Source organism: Gymnodraco acuticeps, unplaced genomic scaffold (assembly GCF_902827175.1).
Source record: "Gymnodraco acuticeps unplaced genomic scaffold, fGymAcu1.1, whole genome shotgun sequence".
Lineage (NCBI taxonomy): Eukaryota > Metazoa > Chordata > Actinopteri > Perciformes > Bathydraconidae > Gymnodraco > Gymnodraco acuticeps.
This window is the reverse complement of record NW_022990251.1, coordinates 799,448-821,112: the sequence shown is the minus strand read 5'-3', so window position 1 is coordinate 821,112 and position 21,665 is coordinate 799,448. Positions and strand designations below refer to the sequence as shown.

Here is a 21,665-nt window from a genome sequence, read left to right as displayed (position 1 = left end):
GATATTTGTACTTTGATAACGATTAATTTGCCCTTCAATGTTGACCATTTTCTGGATCTTCTCGGGGATTCTTCAAGTCCCGCCAAATTATGTGTGACGTCATTGCGGGCACAGCGCTCCAGCTGCACCGTTCAGGATCCCAGCATCTGCATGTAAACGCACGATGGCGCACACAGCAGCAAGCTCAGACAGCGATGACAGTTTAATTTTGAACGTGTCTGAGAGCTCATATGAGGCTGAAGGATCGGTTTATGTTGTATCTGTTAGAAGTTTAGGAATTAGGTGCGTCAATATGGGCGATCATACGGTCATGTTGCCAGTGGTGGAATGGGACTAAAAATCATCCCAGGACTCTCGACCGGCCCACTTCGGTACCGCTAGTAAATTGTCAACGGGGGGAGTGGGGGATGTCAGGGGCGGCGGGTGCTGTAGATATGAAATGTAAATATGTAAATATCTGTGTCACTGCATCCTCGTAAAATACAAATATAATGCAATGTCTGTGTCTTTGACATTAGCGCTGCTAACCACCTGTGCCCTGTACTACGAAGCCAGTTCAACATACCCTGGATATGTTTGAGTAACAAACTAACAACAACAAACTAACAAACGAGCAGTGGCGGCGGGTCATTAGGGGCAGGTGGGGCACAGCCTAGTGTCAGAAGAAAGTATTACAAATAATGATTACAAAAAAATACTAAAAAATAAATAAAAAAACATATAAAATATATTTTAAGGTCATGTTTAATAATCAGATTCGTCTGTACATTTCTGTTTTAGTCTGTGTTCTTCTAATTAGTGTCTAGAGTGCCGTTTTGAGCTGTTTAGAGCCATGTGGGACAAAACCCGATCCTGCCCCTCCCTCTCACAGTCTAAGTGAACGGTGATTGTAAAAACTACACTGTGCATGCTCAGAGTATTTTTCTATTTAATGTGTGTGGCAAAAAAATAATGACCGTAGGGGCATAGTGCTCCCATCCCCACCATACGTCATCTCACATAATTCAGAATTGATTGGCTGTAAGTACTCACGTGTGCAGTGCTGCGAAACGTCACGTGTAGTTTGAAGAGGAGACGAGAGAGCAGCATATAGCTAACATCACCAGCGATTAAAAGAAGTAAAAAACTGAAAGAAAATGAATGAAGTTGACCATTTACTGGAGCACACATTTGAGACACTTAGTCTCGGAGAGAAACTGGAGGTAAAGCGCCTCGGTGCCCACCATCCACCGGATTTCCAAATGGTCCAGACTGCGGGCAAAGTTAAACGTGGGTTTAACGCTGAGTGGTTTGCTAAAAAGAAATGGCTAACGGCGAGCATCCAGAAGAATTCCCTCTTTTGCTTTCCTTGCCTGCTTTTTGGTGAAGATCAAGGTACTTGGTCGAGGACAGGTTACAAGGACTTAAAGCATCTTTCGGAGAGGACAATGAAGCATGAGAGCAGCAACAGTCATTTGGAAAATGCCGTAAAATTGGGATTACTTGGAAGGGTGAATGTTGCAGCTCAGATTGACAGCGCCTACAGACGCGGCATTGATTCTCATAATAGGAAGGTGGAAGAAAACAGGTACGTGCTTGGTCGGATCATCACCTGTATTAAACTGTGTGGGAAATGTGAGACAGCACTGCGGGGCCACAACGAGTCGGCGGACTCTCTGAATCCAGGGATATTCAGGTCAATTTTCGAGACAATGTGTGAGGGCGATTCCAGGCTTCAACGGCACTACGAAGCTCAGCTTGTTTTCAAAGGGACATCAAGCACCATACAGAATGAACTCTTGGACTGCATGTATGATGTGTACAGGGAGGAAATAGCCAAGCAAGTGGACAACACATCATTTGTTGCCGTTCAGGCCGACGAGACAACCGATGTCTCCTGTAAATCGCAAATGGTGATTGTGCTGCGATACATTATGCCTGACCTCACAGTTACAGAGCGTTTTTTGGAGTTTGTGGAAGTAAAGGACAAAACTGGTGTAGGTCTCTCTAACAGCATCAAGGCTGTTCTGGAAACCCTGAAGCTGAAAGAAAAGCTAATCGCTCAGACCTATGACGGGGCGGCCGTCATGAGCGGTAACGTGCGCGGGGTACAGACGGTGATGAAGGAGACGTACCCAAACGCTCAGTTTGTTCACTGCTACGCCCACCAACTGAACCTGACCCTGCAGCAACTGTGTTCAGCAAGGATGAGCATCCTGAAGGTGTTTTTTGCAGATCTAACTGCTTTTTCCACTTTTTTCTCCGGTGCTCCAAAACGTGTTGCAGCTCTTGCAGAGGCAACACAGAGACGCATCCCACGGCCACCGGCTGTGAGATGGAACTTTAAAAGCAGAACTGTGAACGCGGTTTGGGAGACCCGAGATGCACTACTTCAGTGTATGAAGCATATACGCGCACAACCAGGATGGGATGCGGTCACCATAAGTGAGGCATACGGCCTGTCAAAGAAACTGCGGGACCGAGCATTTATGCAGCTCCTGGAGTTTTTTTCGTTGCTTATGCCAGAAGTGGATGTTCTATACAACACTCTGCAAAAACGAAGCATCGATGCACCTGGGATCAACAGCGCGCTCTGCCGTTTCAAGGAAAATGTTCAGAAAATGAGGCAGAAAACTGATGCATTGGCCGCCACTGCTCATGATGGAACAGACGAGCCAGGCCGACGAGTCAGCAGCACAGCGCCGGTGATGAAGGAGGCTTGTGACACAGTCATCTCACAGGTGGAACAGAGGTTCTCACAGAGTGACCATTTGATCGCTGCAAAGCTTGTTGACAGCTCATTCTTCCCACAGCATGTCCTGTCATTTCCTACACCTGAGCTTGACTGCGCCGTGAAACTGTGGCCTGCGTTGGGAAACAAGGAGAAGTTGAAGTCTGAGCTGACCACGCTCTACCGCCACAGTGAGCTTCACACTGGAAACACTGCCCTGTCTCTGTTGAAATCCATTCACGAGAACAACTTGGAGGAAACGTTTGCTGAGACTGTTATTTTGGTCAAAATAATAGTGACAACTCCGATGACGACATCCGAGTCAGAGAGGAACTTTTCCACCCTCAAAAGGATAAAGACTTTCACTCGCAACACCATGGGACAGCCGCGACTTAACGCATTGGCCATGCTTTCAATTGAAAGCCAGTTGATCCAGCAACTACAGGACTTCATCCCCAAAGTGATAGACACATTCTGTCAGAGGAAGGACCGCCGTGCCGCTTTTCTTTTCAAGTGAGCCTTCAGCTTTGGTAAGTTCATTTATGTCATATATTTTGTTGATCTTCTGTGTTTTGCCTCTGCTGGATCGATTGATATTGTGACCTCGATGATGAGTGTCTGTGTTTTACTTATATTTACAGTCTATGGTGTTTTAATGCTAAAGCATTACGGTTGTTGTTATTGTCAAGAATTACTTTGTGATGGTGACCTTTACTCCATGTATGAAGGTGCATTACTATGACATCCCCACGCTGTGTATGTAAATGTATGCGCTCACAGTGTTGCTCCTGTGGTCTTCAGTATGTAATTTGACACTCCCCCTCTCTCTCTCCTCCCCCCCCTCTCTCTGTCCCCCCTCTCTCTCTCCTCCCCCCCCTCTCTCTGTCCCCCCCCCCCCTCTCTCTCTCTCTCTCTCTCTCTCTCCCCCGACCTCTTTCTGCCCCCCCAGTTTTGTACACCTAGAAACGCCACTGCAAACGAGATCTCGCTAAGCGGTCCTACGACGCTGGTTATCAACTCGGTAAATCAAGCCAGGGTTTCTCTCACCAGCTGAGAGCGCGTTCACGTCTAAGACACGAGTGGATCTGACTTTAATTACATTTGACTCAAGTGTTTCGTCAACATAATGTGTTGCTTAAAATAATACTTCTGCATACAGTATGTGACACTGTAAGTGTTGCACGGCCAGATACGGCTGGAGAAGCTGACTGAGATAAGGAAATATATGATATATTATGATATTATAAGATCGATGATCTGATTGATGATGTAATATGAATGATAAGTGCAACACGTTGGCGTCTTCTCTGCATACGGCAGTTTAAACTGTATTTCCTTTATCCTGTAATAGGACTTGAGAGATTTAAACTCTGCACACTGAGTTGATCTCTTTTCTATAGACGCCGGAGGCGGGCAGCGTCAGGTAAAAAAAGTTATTTAGCCTTCCCAAACCTGAGCCTCACACGCCGCCTATGTGCTAGTGACTTATCCGACCGGCCCACTTCGGTACCGGCCCATCGGGATTCGTCCCGATGGCCAGTCCGCCACTGCACCCAGCCCACGTAAACTGTCAACGGGGGAGCCTCGCTGCGGGGAAACGGTGGACCTAGTGTCCCGATCGGAGTGGGAATAATAATAATAATAATCCGTAAATTTTATCCATTAATTTCCCCAACATTGTGGTGAAAAAAACCACACGTTTAATCCATGTTGGTGTACGACAACTACAAAAAGCATCGGTTTGTTTTCTCATCAGGAAATGCAGACCGGCACAAACAAACGATTTTTAATCATCATTCTCACGATCATTTAATGTATCATATGTTCGCCGAATTGACATGAAAGCACTAATACATGTAGTTTCATCCACTTGAGTTTACAACTACAAAAATAATCGATTTGTTTTTATATCACATCCTACGGGAGGAAATTCAGTAGCTCTCACTACCGATTTTTAATCCTAATGTAATCATCATCACGATCATTTATGTTTATGTTCGCCGAATTGACATGAAAGCACTGACAAATATGAATATACTGTAGTCAACTTCATTCAAACGTTATTAACGTGCCTAAACTCAGTAATTCACCATTTCTACGCATGACAACACACTTTGTCCGTGTTTGGCTCTCTCGCCGCACAGTGAAGCGTTCCCGCATTGACGTCACTTCCGGCTTCCCCCAAAACTTCAAAATGAGTCGAAGGAATTTCCCCGCGATGTTCGAAATTATTGATATTTAACGGAACGGTATCGCTTTTTCTTTTTTAAACTGACGGTTCGAGATTACTAGTAGCCCAATATTTCATTGCACAACAGTTGTTGGAATGCTGTCACAGGCTCTTTAAATAACCATAGCTTGCTCAATTTTCAACCAATTTTCAAACGGTTTGGTTTTTTATAAACATCAAAGATGTAGTTATGATACTGCATACTTATAATCATGGACTTTCATATGAAAATAACATTAATCAGATAAAGCAATAGCTATACACACACACACACAAGGTATTTATATTAAATATTTGCCGGTGTATATATTTCCATTTATTTTATTATATTGTTAATATTTAAAATAAATTATAAAATTAAAATACATTTATATTTTATATATAAAAATCGGTCTCATGTTACCACTGTAAGCCAAGAGTTGTTAATTTAGCAATGCCTTAGCTTGAAGAACAGGGACACAACTAATGACAATAGCATATGTTTGTATATTATTTAGATATTCACACCTTTATCAGAAGAACCAAACCAACATAAAATGTGCTCACAGACAGGCCAGTTCTATCTAATTTATCACAATTATTTTTGACATGAGATCTTCATATCATCCTAGTTTTGTATTTAGTTTCTAGATTTGTAAACAAATCCAGAACCTTTGAAATATGTTATTGAAAAAAGACCAAGAATAATATAAACTGTACCATGTGTCCTTTTATGTCCTTCTGTAGTCCATTTGTGGTTTGTCTTGTCTCACCCCGGCTGATATATCACAAAATCCACTGTTTAAATTGTTCCCTATATTGCCCCTGTAAGGTGTCCTTGGGTGTTAGGAAAGGCGGCCCCCAACATAAATTTATTATTATTATTATTATTAAGAAGAACAACTTGGTGTGGTGTGGAGGGGATGTAGGAAGCAGGAGCAGGTGGGGAGATATGGGGCTTCAAGGTTCAAGGTTATTTGTTTTAAATGTGTCTTGGAGATAAGGACCAGCTGCACACAATAAAATACAGTACAACACAAAACCAATAAGACACACGGTGACACATGGCACACCAACAATCAATCATCGTCCAGCCTCAGCTTTGGTATTCTTTCACAACCATGTTATGGGGTTATTAGACTGAGCAAACATAAACATATGTGGTGATCCCACGGGTTCTTGTTTGCAGACAGCGGCGATTGGAGCATCCGTAGGTTGCACAAAAGTCCGGCATAGTCAGGTACTTCTGTAAACACAAAGCCAGCAAATTCCTGTATCATAATGCAAGATGTTTTTAACAAGCCTAACCACTTGGAAGAAATCATGTGTAACTTAAGTTATGTTGAAAAGAAAGAGCAGTTCTGCCTCTCCCACTGGTGTAAAGTTGCTGGGTGAACTTTGTAATACTAGGTCTCACTCACAGCCCCTTGTTATTAGCCAGCTAATAAATACAACCACATACACAAAGAAAAGCTGCAATTTCAACATGTCCAAGCATCCTGTATCATAGCCATGCTAATAATGTTTATAATAAACCAAACCGTTTGTAAATCAGTCAAGATTTCAGCGAGTTAAGAGTATTTTTGTGCAGATCACTCACCTTACAACAGCTACCATAACGCGAATCAGAGTAACTGTTGACTGTAGCAAGATGGCGGCCGGTCAGCTACGCTGGAAAATCTCCCATGATGAGCCATCTAGTGTTTATATTAGTGCTGTCAAAATTATCGCGTTAACGGCGGTAATTAATTTTTTGAATTAATTGCGTTAAAATATTTAACGCATTTAACGCATGTGCAGAATGGCCCGCCCCATACGTGCCACAGTGGCAGCGCCAGGGTATGGCTGGGGTAGGCTACACCCATACCAAGAAATGGCTTAGCCCCACCATGAAAAATGATGTTAAAGTAAGCAAAATATAGTCTGCCAACTCGCGCGGAGTAAATTGCACAGACAGCAGTTAGTAAGATTGATTTCAGTAGCCACGGTTTTGAAAACTTTTGTCACATAGTGATCGTCTTCTCAATAGAACATCTTTGATAACGGCGTGGTGTTGTTGCAGGAAGTCCCGACAGAGAATACTTTTGCTGTAGTAGGCCTACAGGGGTGCACATAACTGGTACGCAGGTTATGTGCGTAATCTGAAATGCGTACCGTCACTTGTGTCACAAAGCACATTTGCGTACCGACGTACTTGTGAAGCTTTTCCAGAAGGCGGTTAGATCACCGGACGACAGAGTCGGTCTCCATGTGCACAGACAGGGCTGCTGTTAACGTCGGTCTGTACAACGGAACTGTGCCAAAACTACGCCAACCGGCTACGGAGGGAGACTCCCCCCCCCCCCCCCCTTCACTGGAGAACTGCGCTAAAACAGCTGATCACAACGTTCACACTGTGGTCACGAAGTACTCCACTAGCCGCCGCGCCCCCCGACCCCCCCCTGTTGGTAGAAATCAACACGTAATGAATTAAGACCCCACTGTTTGATGATTGATAGGCTGTCTTTCATTTTGACATGCAGAAAAATGTTATAATAAACATAGACAGGCTACTGTATGTTAAATGGATATATCCGCCTTCTTTCATTTATCTTTCCATTCCCACAACAATATACATAAATAAATGGCATATTTTGGACATAGTTCGAATGGTGATTAATCATGATTAATTAATTTTTAAGCTGTGATTATTCTGATTAAAAATTGTAATCGTTTGACAGCCCTAGTTTATATATATCTATGCTTGGGCCCTTCTCCATCCATCCATCCATCTTCTCCCGCTTATCCGTGGTCGGGTCGCGGGGGTAGCAGTTCCAGCAGAGAGCCCCAAACTTTCTTTTCCCTGGCGACATCAACCAGCTCTGACTGGGGGATCCCAAGGCGCTCCCAGGCCAGCGAAGAGATATAATCCCTCCACCTGGTCCTAGGTCTACCCCTTGGTCTCTTCCCAGCTGGACGTGCCTGGAACACCTCCCTAGGGAGGCGCCCAGGTGGCATCCTAACTAGGTGCCCGAACAACCTCAACTGGCTCCTTTCGACGCGAAGGAGGAGCGGCTCAACTCCGAGTCCCTCCCTGATGACCGAACTTCTCACCTTATCCCTAAGGAAGACACCAGCCACCCTGCGGAGAAAACCCATCTCGGCCGCTTGTATCCGCGATCTCGTTCTTTCGGTCATGACCCATCCTTCATGACCATAGGTGAGGGTAGGAACGAAAATGGCCCGGTAGACAGAGAGCTTTGCCTTCTGGCTCAGCTCCCTTTTCGTCACAACGGTGCGGTAAAGCGACTGCAGTACCGCTCCCGCTGCTCCGATTCTCCGGCCCATCTCACACTCCATTGTTCCCTCACTCAAGAACAAGACCCCGAGATACTTGAACTCCTTCACTTGGGGTAAGGACTCATTCCCTACTTGAAGTGGACAGTCCATCGGTTTCCTGCTGAGAACCATGGCCTCAGATTTGGAGGTGCTGATCCTCATCCCAGCCGCTTCACACTCGGTTGCGAACCGATCCAGTGAGTGCTGAAGGTCGCAGACCGATGAAGCCATTAGAACCACATCATCTGCAAAAAGCAGTGGTGCAATCCTTAGTCCACCGAACTGCAGACCCCCTCCCCCATGACTACGCCTCGAAATCCGAGCCATGTATATTACAAACAGGATTGGTGACAAAGCGCAGCCCTGGCGGAGGCCAACGCTCACCGGAAATGGGTCCGACTTACTGCCGAGGACCCGGACACAGCTCTCGCTTCGGTTAAATTGATTCCTTGCGTCCCTCACTTGCGTCGTTTCCCTGTGACTAGTCCCTCCCACCAGGGAAGCATGGAGAGACGCAAGGAAACCATGAGAAGCAGGGAAATTAGTTTTAAGAGCAATGGGACGTACTTTCCTCCGGAGCGTCACGTGAAGCGACGTCCGTTTGTGATGACGCTGCACAGCTGATCGTCTGACAGCAGCTCTGTCCCCGTTATTTTCACAAACACCCCCGACTCTATGGTTAGCACACATTTACACAGTAAGGGGGCGGGACGAGTGTCTGAGGATTTCATCGAAGGATGGTCTGGTGGTTCCTCGAGCTCCTCTATTATCGCTCCTCGGTCCTCCGGCAAAAATAAGGCCATTGGGACGCTACTCAAGATGGCGCAGACAAATCAACTTCCAGTGAGACCGAGACCGAGGAGCGAGGAAATGAAAAATAAGAAAAGTGAGAAGGGCCCCATGTCTCGTTAAATATCCTTGCGTCAGAGTCTCACGTGTTGGGCGTGCTCTCTTCTGACCATATTTGGAAGTACAACTTCCGACAGGTTCAACCTCCACTGGCCGCGGCCGCAGCTGGACCCTTCTCGATAAATCAGTAGACAGATATGATGTGTTGTCTGTGTGTGGAGATGTTTGATGACAGCAGCAATGGACTGCAGAATCAGTCAGTACACTGTGACGGGAGCTTCAGTTGGGACAACTGTACTTAAACACTTAAGAAATTTGTAAGGTTCCATCATGTCTTTATGTTTTTAAAATAACAATTAGAAAGAGAAATCCTGAGTTTAAGGTGTTGTTGCAATTAATGTCCACTAGATGTCAGTAGTCTGCTGGAGTCCATGTTCAGAATGAATAGGTAACGGACAGTTTCAGTAAGACCATGTGATTGATTTCTTGAAAAATTATATAACCGGCTGAATTGATCTTTAACACTGTTAAAAAAAAGCTCAGGGTGGAATACAGGTCAGTCATTTATTCATTATTGTCAACTCCGCTGACCTGAAGATGAAGATAATGAATGACATGGACCGACTTCCCCTTGTTGTGTTTCCATCTATACTTTCTTCATCCAAATGTAATCATATGTTTTTAATTAGCTAAATATAAAGTTATGGGACGAATCAACACAAAAACACTAGAAAGCAAAACATGCACACACATCCTTAAAAACATTCTTTACTTCTAGTTTCTTGATAACAGTTTAAATGCAACTTTAAGTTAATCTGAATGCCTCTCACTTTCAGAGTCTGAACCTGTGATTAGCTGTGGATCAGACTGGATGTATGTGGACACACCTAGCCTCAGCAAACTGCAGTCAGCCATGCAAACCAAAGTGACTTCATGTGGCCCACGGTAAAGACAGTGACACACACATGCGCACACACACACACACACACACACACACACACACACACACACACACACACACACACACACACACACACACACACACACACACACAATGAATTACCTTTATCGTTTTTACATTCTTTGTTGAATTCAGAAACCCAAGACTTGAGATGAAGAAAAATGTTGAATAATGGAATAAGATGATTAATAAAAGTATAGTAAAACTATTTAAATTAATGAGGTGATGATATTTCTGTTTCCTTTAGAAGTTATTATACACTGTATGCTGTGATTCTGATCTGGGAAACATTAAAGAAATCCATAGCCAGTCTGCAGATTTGGTCTCTTTATTGAAATAGTAAAGTATACATGTTAACAATATATAGAATGAATGCTATTTTTTATTACGTAAATATGTAGAATCAGATACTTCACAGAAACAAAAGATTAGAAATTCTGAGTAAAATAAAGATTGTATATGATGCTAAAAAAAACGAAAATAGCACTTTTATATTGAATGATCTTTTAAGTGATAAATAAATGTAAATATATAATATCAGGTACTTAGTTGAAAGAAAAAAAAGTTGTTACAGATTTGTAGCAAAGAAAGTTACATATCATACTTGTTTAGGTAAGAAAAACAACCTGAAGGATAACCTACATGTTGACATTTAGACTGGAATATATTTAAAACATTAAAAATTGACAAAATCTAATAGATATAACTTTCTGGAAAACAATCACATATCATCCTTAACTTGATTCAAAGGTTTTTTATCATGTCTACTTGTTGACATGCTAAATATGAACTAAATGATCTTTTAACTGATTTAAACATGTTAAAATGTGGCATTTGATGCATCCCAAAATGAAAACTAGCATAACACATTTTGAATAAAAAGTACAACATGAACATTAAAATGTAAATATTTTTTAACTAAATTCTTAATTGGAACAAAAACAAAGATTTCAGGTTTTTGGTAAGAAAATGACATTTAGCACTCAAAAAGGTAAGAAGAAACTGCATGTGTAATCTACATGTTGACATTTAGATTGAATGATCTGTTAAACATATATATGAAACAAAAATAAGAATATATTCTAACTCTGGGAAACGGTCACATGTCAAACTGAACTTGATTACAACAGACTTTCTGTCATGTTTACATGTTGACTGTACCACCACTAAAACACAATGATTCATTCACTGATTTAAACATCTAAATGTGTGGCTTTTGATGCAGCTCAGAAAAGAAAAGACAACCATTCTGAATGAGTCAATAAAAATGTAAATAATAAGAATCAGATACTTATTTGAAATAAAAATAAAGACATTGTATAATCTTCATGTTGACATGAAGAATTAATGATATTTTAAAACATTGAAATTGTTAATATGTTTATGACGAAACCACAAAAAAACATAAAAGCAAATATTTTCGCATCGGAAATAAAAACACTCAATCAAATCAAATTTGATTAATTGATACTACAATAACAACCAAAAAAGAAGGATTCAAAGTTTGATTTAATCAAACTGAATTGTTTACAAATTCCTTGTCAGTTGTTGAAATATTTGGTCAACCTTGCCATCTCATAAACAGCATGTTACTTTGTGTGCTTCTCTTCATATAAATCAAGTGTAATCTAAATGTCCATGAGAGGATGCTGACTGTAATGAGGAGGACGTGACCCTCTGTGAGCTTGTAGTTTCTCATATGACAAGAAATGACTCTTTGAGGCTTGCCTCTGCTTGCTCTGGTGTGATTTCTTTCCAAGCTTCAGGAATATCAGCAGGCTTTGCAACGTATGCTGCTGCAAACTCATCATTGAACTTTGCCATTACATATTTCCAGTAGTCTGATGCCTGAAGGCTTGCATCTGCTTGGATTTTCCAGTCCGGATACATTTCTTTGTAGCCCTTGTAAGGGTGCGATTGATATTCCCTTTCAATGCAGAGAAAAGAAATGTCACTGTTTACTAGGGAAGAGCATATGTCAATGCAAAGTTTGTTGGTATTACTCCATCTGTATCGACCCAGAGCCTGTGGTCGATGAAGTGAAGCGAAGTGCTCAGTGTGGGCTGTTCCTCCTGCCTCACAGGGCGCTTTGCAGAACGGACATTGTTCACCACATCCAATCAGTGTGTTGAAAAGCTCGTCCTGAGGATTCACATGAAGGCTCTGTAGTTTAGTTTGGATGTCTGTTTTCTTAAACTTCTCTCTAAGAGTTTGTGCCATCTCCGTCACACACTCAGTGAGCCAGTGAGCAAACTGTTCCTGGTCGGCCTTGTTCAGGGTCATGAATGCCCCAAGAGCATCCTGGGAAATGACCAGTTTGTCAACAAGTTCCTGACAGATAACTTCAACAAATGACTTTATGTTGCCACTCTTTTCTGTTTTAGCTTTCTGGATAGCATTATTCATGCTGTTGACACATGACTGGAGATGTTGTTCCTCAAACACCGTAGACCCATTTGAGAAGCGTTCCAATATTTTGTTGAGTATCCATTCCTTCACATAATTCTCATAAGAGGAAATAAAGCTCTGATACTTTTCAAATGTATCCTCTGAGAGCAGATCCAGTAAAACTGAATACTGGAAGGACATTCTTGTGCTGAACTGCTCACTTGTCCTCATTTCACCAATGATATCAGGACCCAGGGAACGGTTGACAAAGTCTTCGACTGCAGGCTTCAAGCATCGGTCTGTGAATTCTTCTGCCTTCTTCTGGCACTGGTCTACATTATGGAACATGTTGTGGAAATAATTATCATAAGACGCCAATTAGTAACATACAGGACAAACCTTGATGTCTGTTTACCTTCTTTAAGGACACAGGCGGCTTAGCCAATAATGTTATTGTTCCCATTCTGTGACCGGTCAATACTGGGATACAGATGGTCTGTGTTGTGGGTACACTGGGACACTTCCTTCTCTGTATTTGTGGACTCCAAGGTAAAATCTTCGAGGTCATAAGTGTCCGAGGCAAGTAGCTCTGTGTTCCCACACTGTTTAGGCTATCTCCTCAAAATATGTTGTTTACTCTCTGCGAAACCAGTTAGATGGGCTGGCAAGAGAGAGGCTCTCCAGAATTGACGTGGCAACTCTACCGTGAAGTCAGAACCTCTGACTCTTGGACTTGTGATGTGAATCCTCCGGCCGTTAACTCCAAATAAACCATCATGTGTTTGACATCAAAGCTACTGCTCTTCCCGTGTCTCCTTCCTGAGTCGGTGACTCCCACTGCATAGCTACACAGAAGTTTCCACTACAAATTGGCGTTGTCGGCAGGATGCCAACAGATCTTCAGATTGTGGTAAGTGTGATTTTCAAATCTACTTTGGACATTGCCTTATCAGAGTCTGTGATTGACGGTATCCTAAAATTACCTGTGAAACTGATCGGCTGCGTTTCCTTTTGGTTAATGAACATTTGGGGATGATAAACCCAGGAGATCAGTGTCTGGGGACTCAGTCCTGGCTTATTTCCTCTGTGTATGCTGCTCGGGACGGAAGTGCCATACAGGCATACACAGCTCATGTTTAGAGATACCTTAAGGAAAGGGCATCAGTGAAGTGGAGCTTCTGTGTGAATTGAAAGCAATGTAAAAGATTTGTATTGGACAAATCGCCGGATTTTGAGGGTCTTAGTGGCTAAGCACAGCAGTTGAAAATAAGCAGCCAAAGATATTTGCTGCTATCACCTATCTGTAAAAACACGGCTCCAGCTGCAGGCTTGTGTGTGTGTGTGTAAAAGAAACCTCACCGTGTGTGTGTGGGGCTGGAGCAGTGCAGGCTGAGAGGGAGAAAGTCACAGCTTATTGCCTATAGGTTTTAACTCACGGCACCGCCGTCCTTCAAACGGGACGGTCTAAAAGCACTCGTTGTTTAGGACCGCTTTTCTCATGGTTAGACGGGCCAGCGCGAGGTGCGTGCATCACCCGATGCGCTACGGCTCTCTGGAGCAGGTGGCGGTCAGGAGTGCATACATAAAATTATAGGCTAATTGATCAGAGGTGTGTAGTGGCAAGCAAGCATAGGCAAACTGTGTTTCACCTTGAGGTGAACTCGATAGCAAGTGTATATAGGCTGGTCGTACGGACTACAGTCAACTGAGCTGTTGTTTGGAGAGAAAGGGCAGGGAAAAGTCTGTGGGCTCCGATCGGGGGGGCACAGCGCCACTAGAAACAAATAGCCTAGTGGTTGTCGCAAGAGGATAAGCTAGTTACCGCTCTTGGACGGCTTTCAGGCACCGATCAATAACTTGTATGCAAGGGTGAGGCGTGAGAAGACGCCGCACTGGAGAGAATTCCCCACCCCCTCTAAGATCTCTAAAATCCGGACTAAATTGAGCTGAAGAGCTTTGCTGTCGCGCTGGTGTTTATTAAGAGTTCATGTTTTGTTTGTCTGATTGTTTGTATGGGGGGTCTATATTGGTTTGTCCCGCCGTCTTGTGTATGTTTTGTAACAATAATGAATCAGTCCATAGACAGGGTAAAATGAACTAAACTTTAGTTATCTCACCAAAAGTAAATGACCTGAGAAAAATAAAAAGTGTTTTTATGTCCTGCCTCTGAGTGCAGGGGAAAATGTAAACAAGAAGCCCACTGTTAAGGGTGAGCGCTAGGTGTAAGAAGAAAATAAGATTATATTGCTTTAAGAATCCATTCTTAAATGGTATTGCTGGTATGTTAAGATATGTTTGTGACCCTGTATAAACCCTATGCCCGTCCTGCGCCCCGAGACCCTCAGAGACCTGCCTGAGGAGATCAGGGTTGCAAAATCTGGTTTTAGGTCAGTGTTGTATTATTTGTTTCATTTATTCTTAATCTATGTATTGTATAGTAATAATGAATAAAAACGTAATGTATTGAACACATTCCGAAACAAAGCAGATAAGCAGAACAAGACTCAGACATAATACTAATTGTTGTTGAAACCTTTTGCGCTGTTGCAGCAAAATGGAAACTGTGTTAATTATTCTGTTCCAACTGGCCACTGGAATCGGGTAATTAATATAAGTTGAAGTTCAATTACAGTTTTAAAAATAGTTTAACATTATTTATTAAACTGCTTCAAATGATTTCTAGTATCAACCAATTGGTCTCCAGAGACAATACTAAAATTAAAATAGTTGTTAAACTACTGACAAGTTTTCTGAAACCGAGCTTATGAACAACAGAGTAAAGGTCGCTGGTTAAGCCAGGATCAATATATTTGTTGAAGTTTTTATTGTGTGCATAATAAATGTGTTAAATTAATTGAGCAATTCTTTAAAAGTATAATGTTGCAATTTCTTTAAAATAGGTAATTACAGTTACAAAATAGGTGTTGTTTTCCAAGGGCCTCTCTTTCACAGGCACTTTGAATCATAACACTTCCAAGTCCTACAGAGATCAGTATCACTTTGTGTTGCAAGCCAAATCCAGGGGTTCTACTCGAGTCCAATTTTAAATACCATAAAGAAAAGTATTGAACCCAGCTCGAGCTAAATGTCAAATGTATTTAATTAATGTGCAAGTGTTTTGATTTATTTAAAATGTTCCAGTCTAGCTTCCTTCGAGTTTAATATAAACAACAGATTGGTTCTCATAACATTCTCACTGCTGTGCTGTCCCAAATGTTTTAAACCTTGGGCAGACAAGCACACACACACACTTTGGATGAGTAATCACTTCATCCAAATTGTAAATTGTTGCCTTCTTTAAAGTTATTAGTAATTCAAGATTAATTATTAAATTAAATTAGGTACATAACAATAAACAAAATAACTTTGACTTGATCATTTTGTTCACGACATTAGACCTTGTCCTCTAATCTCTACTAGAATAAGATAAGTGTGCATGTTTGGGTGTGGAACACTCCTGTAATGTACCTAATCTTGTTATCCTTTTCATTACAGAGCTGGGGAAATGGTGTATTGCTTAGATTCTGACCCGTGCAAAGTCCAATTTTGACTGACTTTAGTTTTAATGTTAATTTGATTTCAACCCATAAGTAATTATTTAGATTAACTCAACATTTCACATGATGATGGATTAGTGCTCCACATTTATCCCACTAATTTGTTGTGCAATTAGGCCAATGGTAAAGAGAGACATTGATGACCTTGTGTCCCTTTTGTTGGTACGTGGTTCCATTCTGTCTATGGCCTTGGACGGCTTCACTAAGAATCACCCAGTTCTGACACAGTTCTGAGTGCAGTAACAGAGATGCTATGGCTGCTCTACATGAAATGACATTAATGGTCTGGTCTGAGAATGGACACCATTACCTGCTTCCAGAGACAATGCCGCTCCTCAAACTGAACAATACTGTCTAACGTGGGCCACTCCCCCCACCAAGCCATGAACTGAAAGCTTGACATCTGAAAGAACACCTGGAAGCCTCCCGGTCACACCAGCACCAACCCTTGGGTCAGTCAGATGGGACTAACGGCTTCACTTAGGGCATTTGGTTCAGAAATATGACTCTCGTTACCGCAGAGTGGGTTGTTTTTTTAAGGCTATTCATACTGCTATGCAGAGGATGCCTGTAGGTTGGCAAGCTGTTAAAAGCCCCTACTATTTTTTTTAAAATAGGCCTAAATGTCAGGGGCCTCTTAATGTCTAGTTCTACATGTATTCACATTATATGGACAATGTTTCCACCTGGTGAAACTGAAGGCTGCACGGTACTCAGGCTACAATACGACCATTCTGTTCTGCTCTAACAATTCAATTGATAGATTCTACATCAAAACAATTAGCTTTTATTGTTTCCAATGATAACGTCATTTTAAGAGAAGGAATGCAAACCTGTTTTCAAATGTAAGGTTTTGAATGTGTTTGACATTTCTCAGTAATACCACCCTCAGACACTCACTATCATTTATGCTATGCCATCAGTAGTGACTCAGATGTTAAGGGGAAGAAGCTTTTCCTCCCAAATCAGATATGCTTTGTTTTTTTAACAAAGGTATGCATTTCCTGCATAATATATGTTTCTCACAATTGTTTGTTTTTTTTGTAAGCTGCACACAGGTGATACTGAGTCTTCTCGATTAATAGATTACACCATGCTTAAATAGACTCCTAAGTTATTATTTCATATGTGACATATGTAAGAAAAGGGAGGGAAGAGTCAATTATATTGAGTAATTGATTTTATATTGGAACATTTATTTCTCAAACCTGTTTTATGGAAGAGGAAAATATTTCTGATAAAGTAATATGTTATCAAACGGTAAATGGTGAATTAATATAACATTTAGAATCATTGAGAAGGGGTGATATCCGCAGGGACTAGCTCACCTTTAAATTACAATAACATTTCTCTGCTTTGGACTGATGAGTTTATGATTCTTGCATGTTAAATGACTAACACAAACCTTACATTTATGCATGTGCATGTCTCAGGAAGGCTCCCAAATAATTCTGAGGGGCCTATCCTATTTTTGTATTTAAATGATAATGTGCTAATCCATTACCTTGAGTTGTCTGCAATCAGGAAAACATCCCTATCAAGTGTTAACCCAATAACTACAGTAGGACAGCTCTGAAGGCCAAGGGTCAGAGAGAGAGCTACGTGGGTCCACGCCAGCCACTGCAAGGTCGTAGTCACAGACAAGGAGAAACAACAAAAGTAGATGACAACAAGTGATGTGTCCTAATCACCAACAAAAGTAGATGACAACAAGTGATGTGTCCTAATCACCAACTTGCACCACACTTGCACTACATACACCAAAACACACTACACACAAGGTATCACGAGCGAGTGCCAGCTGAGCGGTTCCATATGCTCTCTGGTTCCTCGTTTGTGTTACCGGTGTGCGGAGTCTGACTGTCCGTGTCACAACATCGACCGAGGGAATACACACACACACCCCATGGAGCATTCCCACCTCGTGATGACGGCTCGCCTGGGAAAACGACAACGCAACCGTGAGCAATACAACTGGCCTGGCCCAGTGATGTGGGGTTTAGCTCGCCACAAGATTACGTTTGGTTGTGCGGCGACAAGCTCTATCAAGTTCTGGCTCCCCTCTGGATAGGTACATGCACTCTAGTGGATTTGAATCCAGCAATCAGGCTTAACAACACTACTCTTTAATGTATTATCCATGCACAGAAAGACCTACAATGATGTTTCAAGTACTGGATTAATTTCAGTTTTGGCCCAAAACAAATATTTATAATATTTCATATAACAATTATGTAGCATATTTGATCCTCAAATTAGAGAAGTATAATTTAAAGAAATTGATATTCTCAACATTAGATAAACACAGAAGAATCCTTTCCAAGTACCATAAGTAGCTCAGGTAAGTATGGCTAATAGGAATACTTGATAGACTTAATTTGGTACAGATCAGTGGTAGCATTTACAAATGTAATAATTCAAGGTTTAAAAATGTGTAATCCTTCCTTTCCAGGTTTTTACAAACGTCTTTGAATATTTGCCTAACTTTTCCTTTTCAGATTTTGAACAATGTACTTGACTAAAATGAATGTATTGATTTCACTAAGTGCCTTACTCTTGACTAAAGGGTATTTAAGTAAACGTAAAAGTAATCCTAAAATTGAGGACACTGCACTTTTGCAGATTACAGATTGATCAAATCACCAGTGTGAATTCTATACTCTAACTGTGCATTTGTAGCTGGATCTCTTACGATCCTGAGTTTTAACATGCTTTTGACTAGTGATTGCCTTGAAGTAAATCTTTAAAGCGGCAAGCTGGTTTTGATTTTATAGTTTGATGAATGAAATTAACTAATGGTAAATGATAAAAAAATATTAGTTTAAAAACAAATATTTAGCCATTGTGCACCTGTGTTTTATGTGTGTTCATTATTATGCTTTTGACAAAAGATGATCAAACACTGATGAGAGATGATTTTTTCTATTATGATTGGCTGTATCAATCATTGTGATTGAATGTTTCAATCTTATTCTACTTTGTGATGTAATTAATGTAAGGTGAGACCACACTCGAATCTGGAGACGCCTATTGAGTTAATTATTGACCAAATTATTATTAGACTAATGTTTTTAGGTTATCATAAATGATAAAAAGAGAGGACTGTTGTGGAAATAATTATCATAAGACGCCAATTAGTAACATACAGGACAAACCTTGATGTCTGTTTACCTTCTTTAAGGACACAGGCGGCTTAGCCAATAATGTTATTGTTCCCATTCTGTGACCGGTCAATACTGGGATACAGATGGTCTGTGTTGTGGGTACACTGGGACACTTCCTTCTCTGTATTTGTGGACTCCAAGGTAAAATCTTCGAGGTCATAAGTGTCCGAGGCAAGTAGCTCTGTGTTCCCACACTGTTTAGGCTATCTCCTCAAAATATGTTGTTTACTCTCTGCGAAACCAGTTAGATGGGCTGGCAAGAGAGAGGCTCTCCAGAATTGACGTGGCAACTCTACCGTGAAGTCAGAACCTCTGACTCTTGGACTTGTGATGTGAATCCTCCGGCCGTTAACTCCAAATAAACCATCATGTGTTTGACATCAAAGCTACTGCTCTTCCCGTGTCTCCTTCCTGAGTCGGTGACTCCCACTGCATAGCTACACAGAAGTTTCCATTACAGAACACATCTTTGAAATCAGCAAGAAACTTTCCTTTGTTTTCGTTCAGACATCTGTAGGGATCCTTCTTTTGGATGAAATCTTGATGCATTCTCTGAAACCTTCTGGCTGCGTCTGCACAGATGTGCTGTTTCAGAGAGACTTCAAAAGTGATGTCTGTTCCAACTTCCTGATTGTTTTACAGGCTCTCATCAATCTTTTTTAAAATCTCATTGATGTAGGTATCATGGTAATGACTCTTTCTTTGCATTTTTTCATTCACCATCTGTGAGCAAACTGTAATGATGCCGACAGATGAAAGCTTTAGCGCAAGTTCAATAAGGAAGACCTAACACGAGTCACTTACACGTCACTCTATGGCTCCCTTCCCCCCTCATTAAATATGAGGGCGTCACCCCTCAGCAGCCAATAGCTGCACATGCTAAAGGCCTTAAATGCCTGCTATTCCTCCCTGTCAGTTGTCATTTGCAGATGACCGCAACCAGTAGCAGTAATACTACTCCTCCTCGTGAGAAAAAACAAACAGAAAACTAGCGCAAGATGTCCAACTCGGACAATTCAGACGAACCTGGCATGGATATCTTTGATCCCGGTTCGACTCCCCACAGCGGCCTATCATCGGAGGTAGACTTCCTCATCGCCCGACTCCAGCAGCAGGGCATCCCCACAGCTCCAGGCCTCACTCTCTCGCAGCTCCGAGAGCTCTCGGATCAGGTCTCCAGCACAGCTCCCCAGCCCGGGGAAGCAGCCCCAAGCAGCTCCCCAGAGAGACCAAGGCGAGGACGCGGCCGAGGACGCGGCCGAGGCCGCGGAGGAAAAAGGACCAGGAAATCGAACCCTCCAGGACACCGTCCGCCTCCCAAGTCCACCCCTTCCCAGGTTCACCAGGCCGGGAGCGGGGAGAACAGCGTGGCCAGCGCCCTGCAATCCCTGAATAGCTCCATAAGAGCCATCGATGCTCGCCTTCAGGCCATTGAAGACTCCGGCACAGGAGCATCAACGTCTGTCGCACTCAGAGCAGCGCTCGCTGCCCCAGTCCCGCTGGGGTTTTCAGGTCAGGGTGTTCCACGCATCCCAGCGGCAGATAATCCTTATTCTCTGGCTTCGGCCCTCCCAGCCCCCCCTGCAGGTTGTTAGAGATTTGGAGGGATAACTGGTCCGCTTTTCAAATCTCCGCGCGTTCCTATGAAGCTGGTTATAATACAGGAAGGAATCCATATCTACAAAGTAACCGTTAACAATAATCTACTTTAATGGCAATATGACAATGCAATACAATCATTACAATACAACATGATATATTACAGTTATATTGTAATGCTTAAGGAGTAATGCCGGCTTACTCCTGCCCTGGTTCGCATACTGCAGAGCTACTTTCACCCGAGGGCAGCATGTGAAGAAGAGGCCGAACGCCAGGGATCCACCGGATATATACCAGAGTAAGAAGGAGGGGTTTGGTGTTAGGTCAGCTGGTCATCTTTTCAGGTCATCTCATTGGGAGACGCAACGCAGCAGGAAACGCAGCAGGAAACCAAACAGGCTCACTTTCCAACAAAAGGTCTCAAGGCCTGCATACCTACACCTCCCCCACAGAGCAATAAAACCCTGTTTACTCCAACCAGCCCAGAATGTTTATAGCCATTTGTAGTCCTTACATTTATGAAAGGATAAAACAGAGAAATCAATATAAAACACAAACACAGGTATTGTTTGAACAGTATTCACTTAACTGCTACTGTTGATAACCACCAGAGAAACCCAAGGGACCTCTCTTAATATTACAACCACTGTAGCTTGTTCTAAGTTGAATGCAAATCAGGACATGCTCTCACCTTCCCCCATCTTCCTTTGTCCTCAAAAACACATGTCAACAGGCCCCAAATGCAGCTCACAGTTTTACCCAAATTATTCCCATTTTAAGCTTATCCATAGTTTGCTAACATGAATAAATACAAATATAACTCTACAAGGTAGGCCTTTTATTTCCCAAGCCGCTAACATCTCCACACGGCTTAGGTCAAAAATTCTTGAAGGGAAGGATGTTAACCTGC

General features: G+C 42.2%; 1 protein-coding gene across 1 annotated transcript; it reads right to left on the bottom strand.

Annotated features, from left to right (window-relative positions):
* Positions 1–10,359: 10,359 nt before the first annotated feature.
* LOC117548994 (interferon-induced very large GTPase 1-like) lies at positions 10,360–20,107 on the bottom strand. The gene is made up of 2 exons (XM_034220532.1): positions 19,620–20,107; positions 10,360–12,781 (listed from the first exon to the last, which is right to left on the bottom strand). Exons 1-2 carry the CDS (start codon positions 19,703–19,705, stop codon positions 11,743–11,745), a joined length of 1,125 nt encoding a protein of 374 aa, XP_034076423.1. The 5' UTR covers positions 19,706–20,107; the 3' UTR covers positions 10,360–11,742.
* Positions 20,108–21,665: the final 1,558 nt, after the last annotated feature.

Excerpts from the sequence above, each read along its gene's own strand:
- LOC117548994 (XM_034220532.1), bottom strand. The coding sequence starts at position 19,705 with ATGCATCAAGATTTCATCCAAAAGAAGGATCCCTACAGATGTCTGAAC. Across the intron at positions 12,782-19,619 it reads CTTGCTGATTTCAAAGATGT|GTTCCATAATGTAGACCAGT; the intron begins GTTCTGTAATGG and ends TTTCCACAACAT.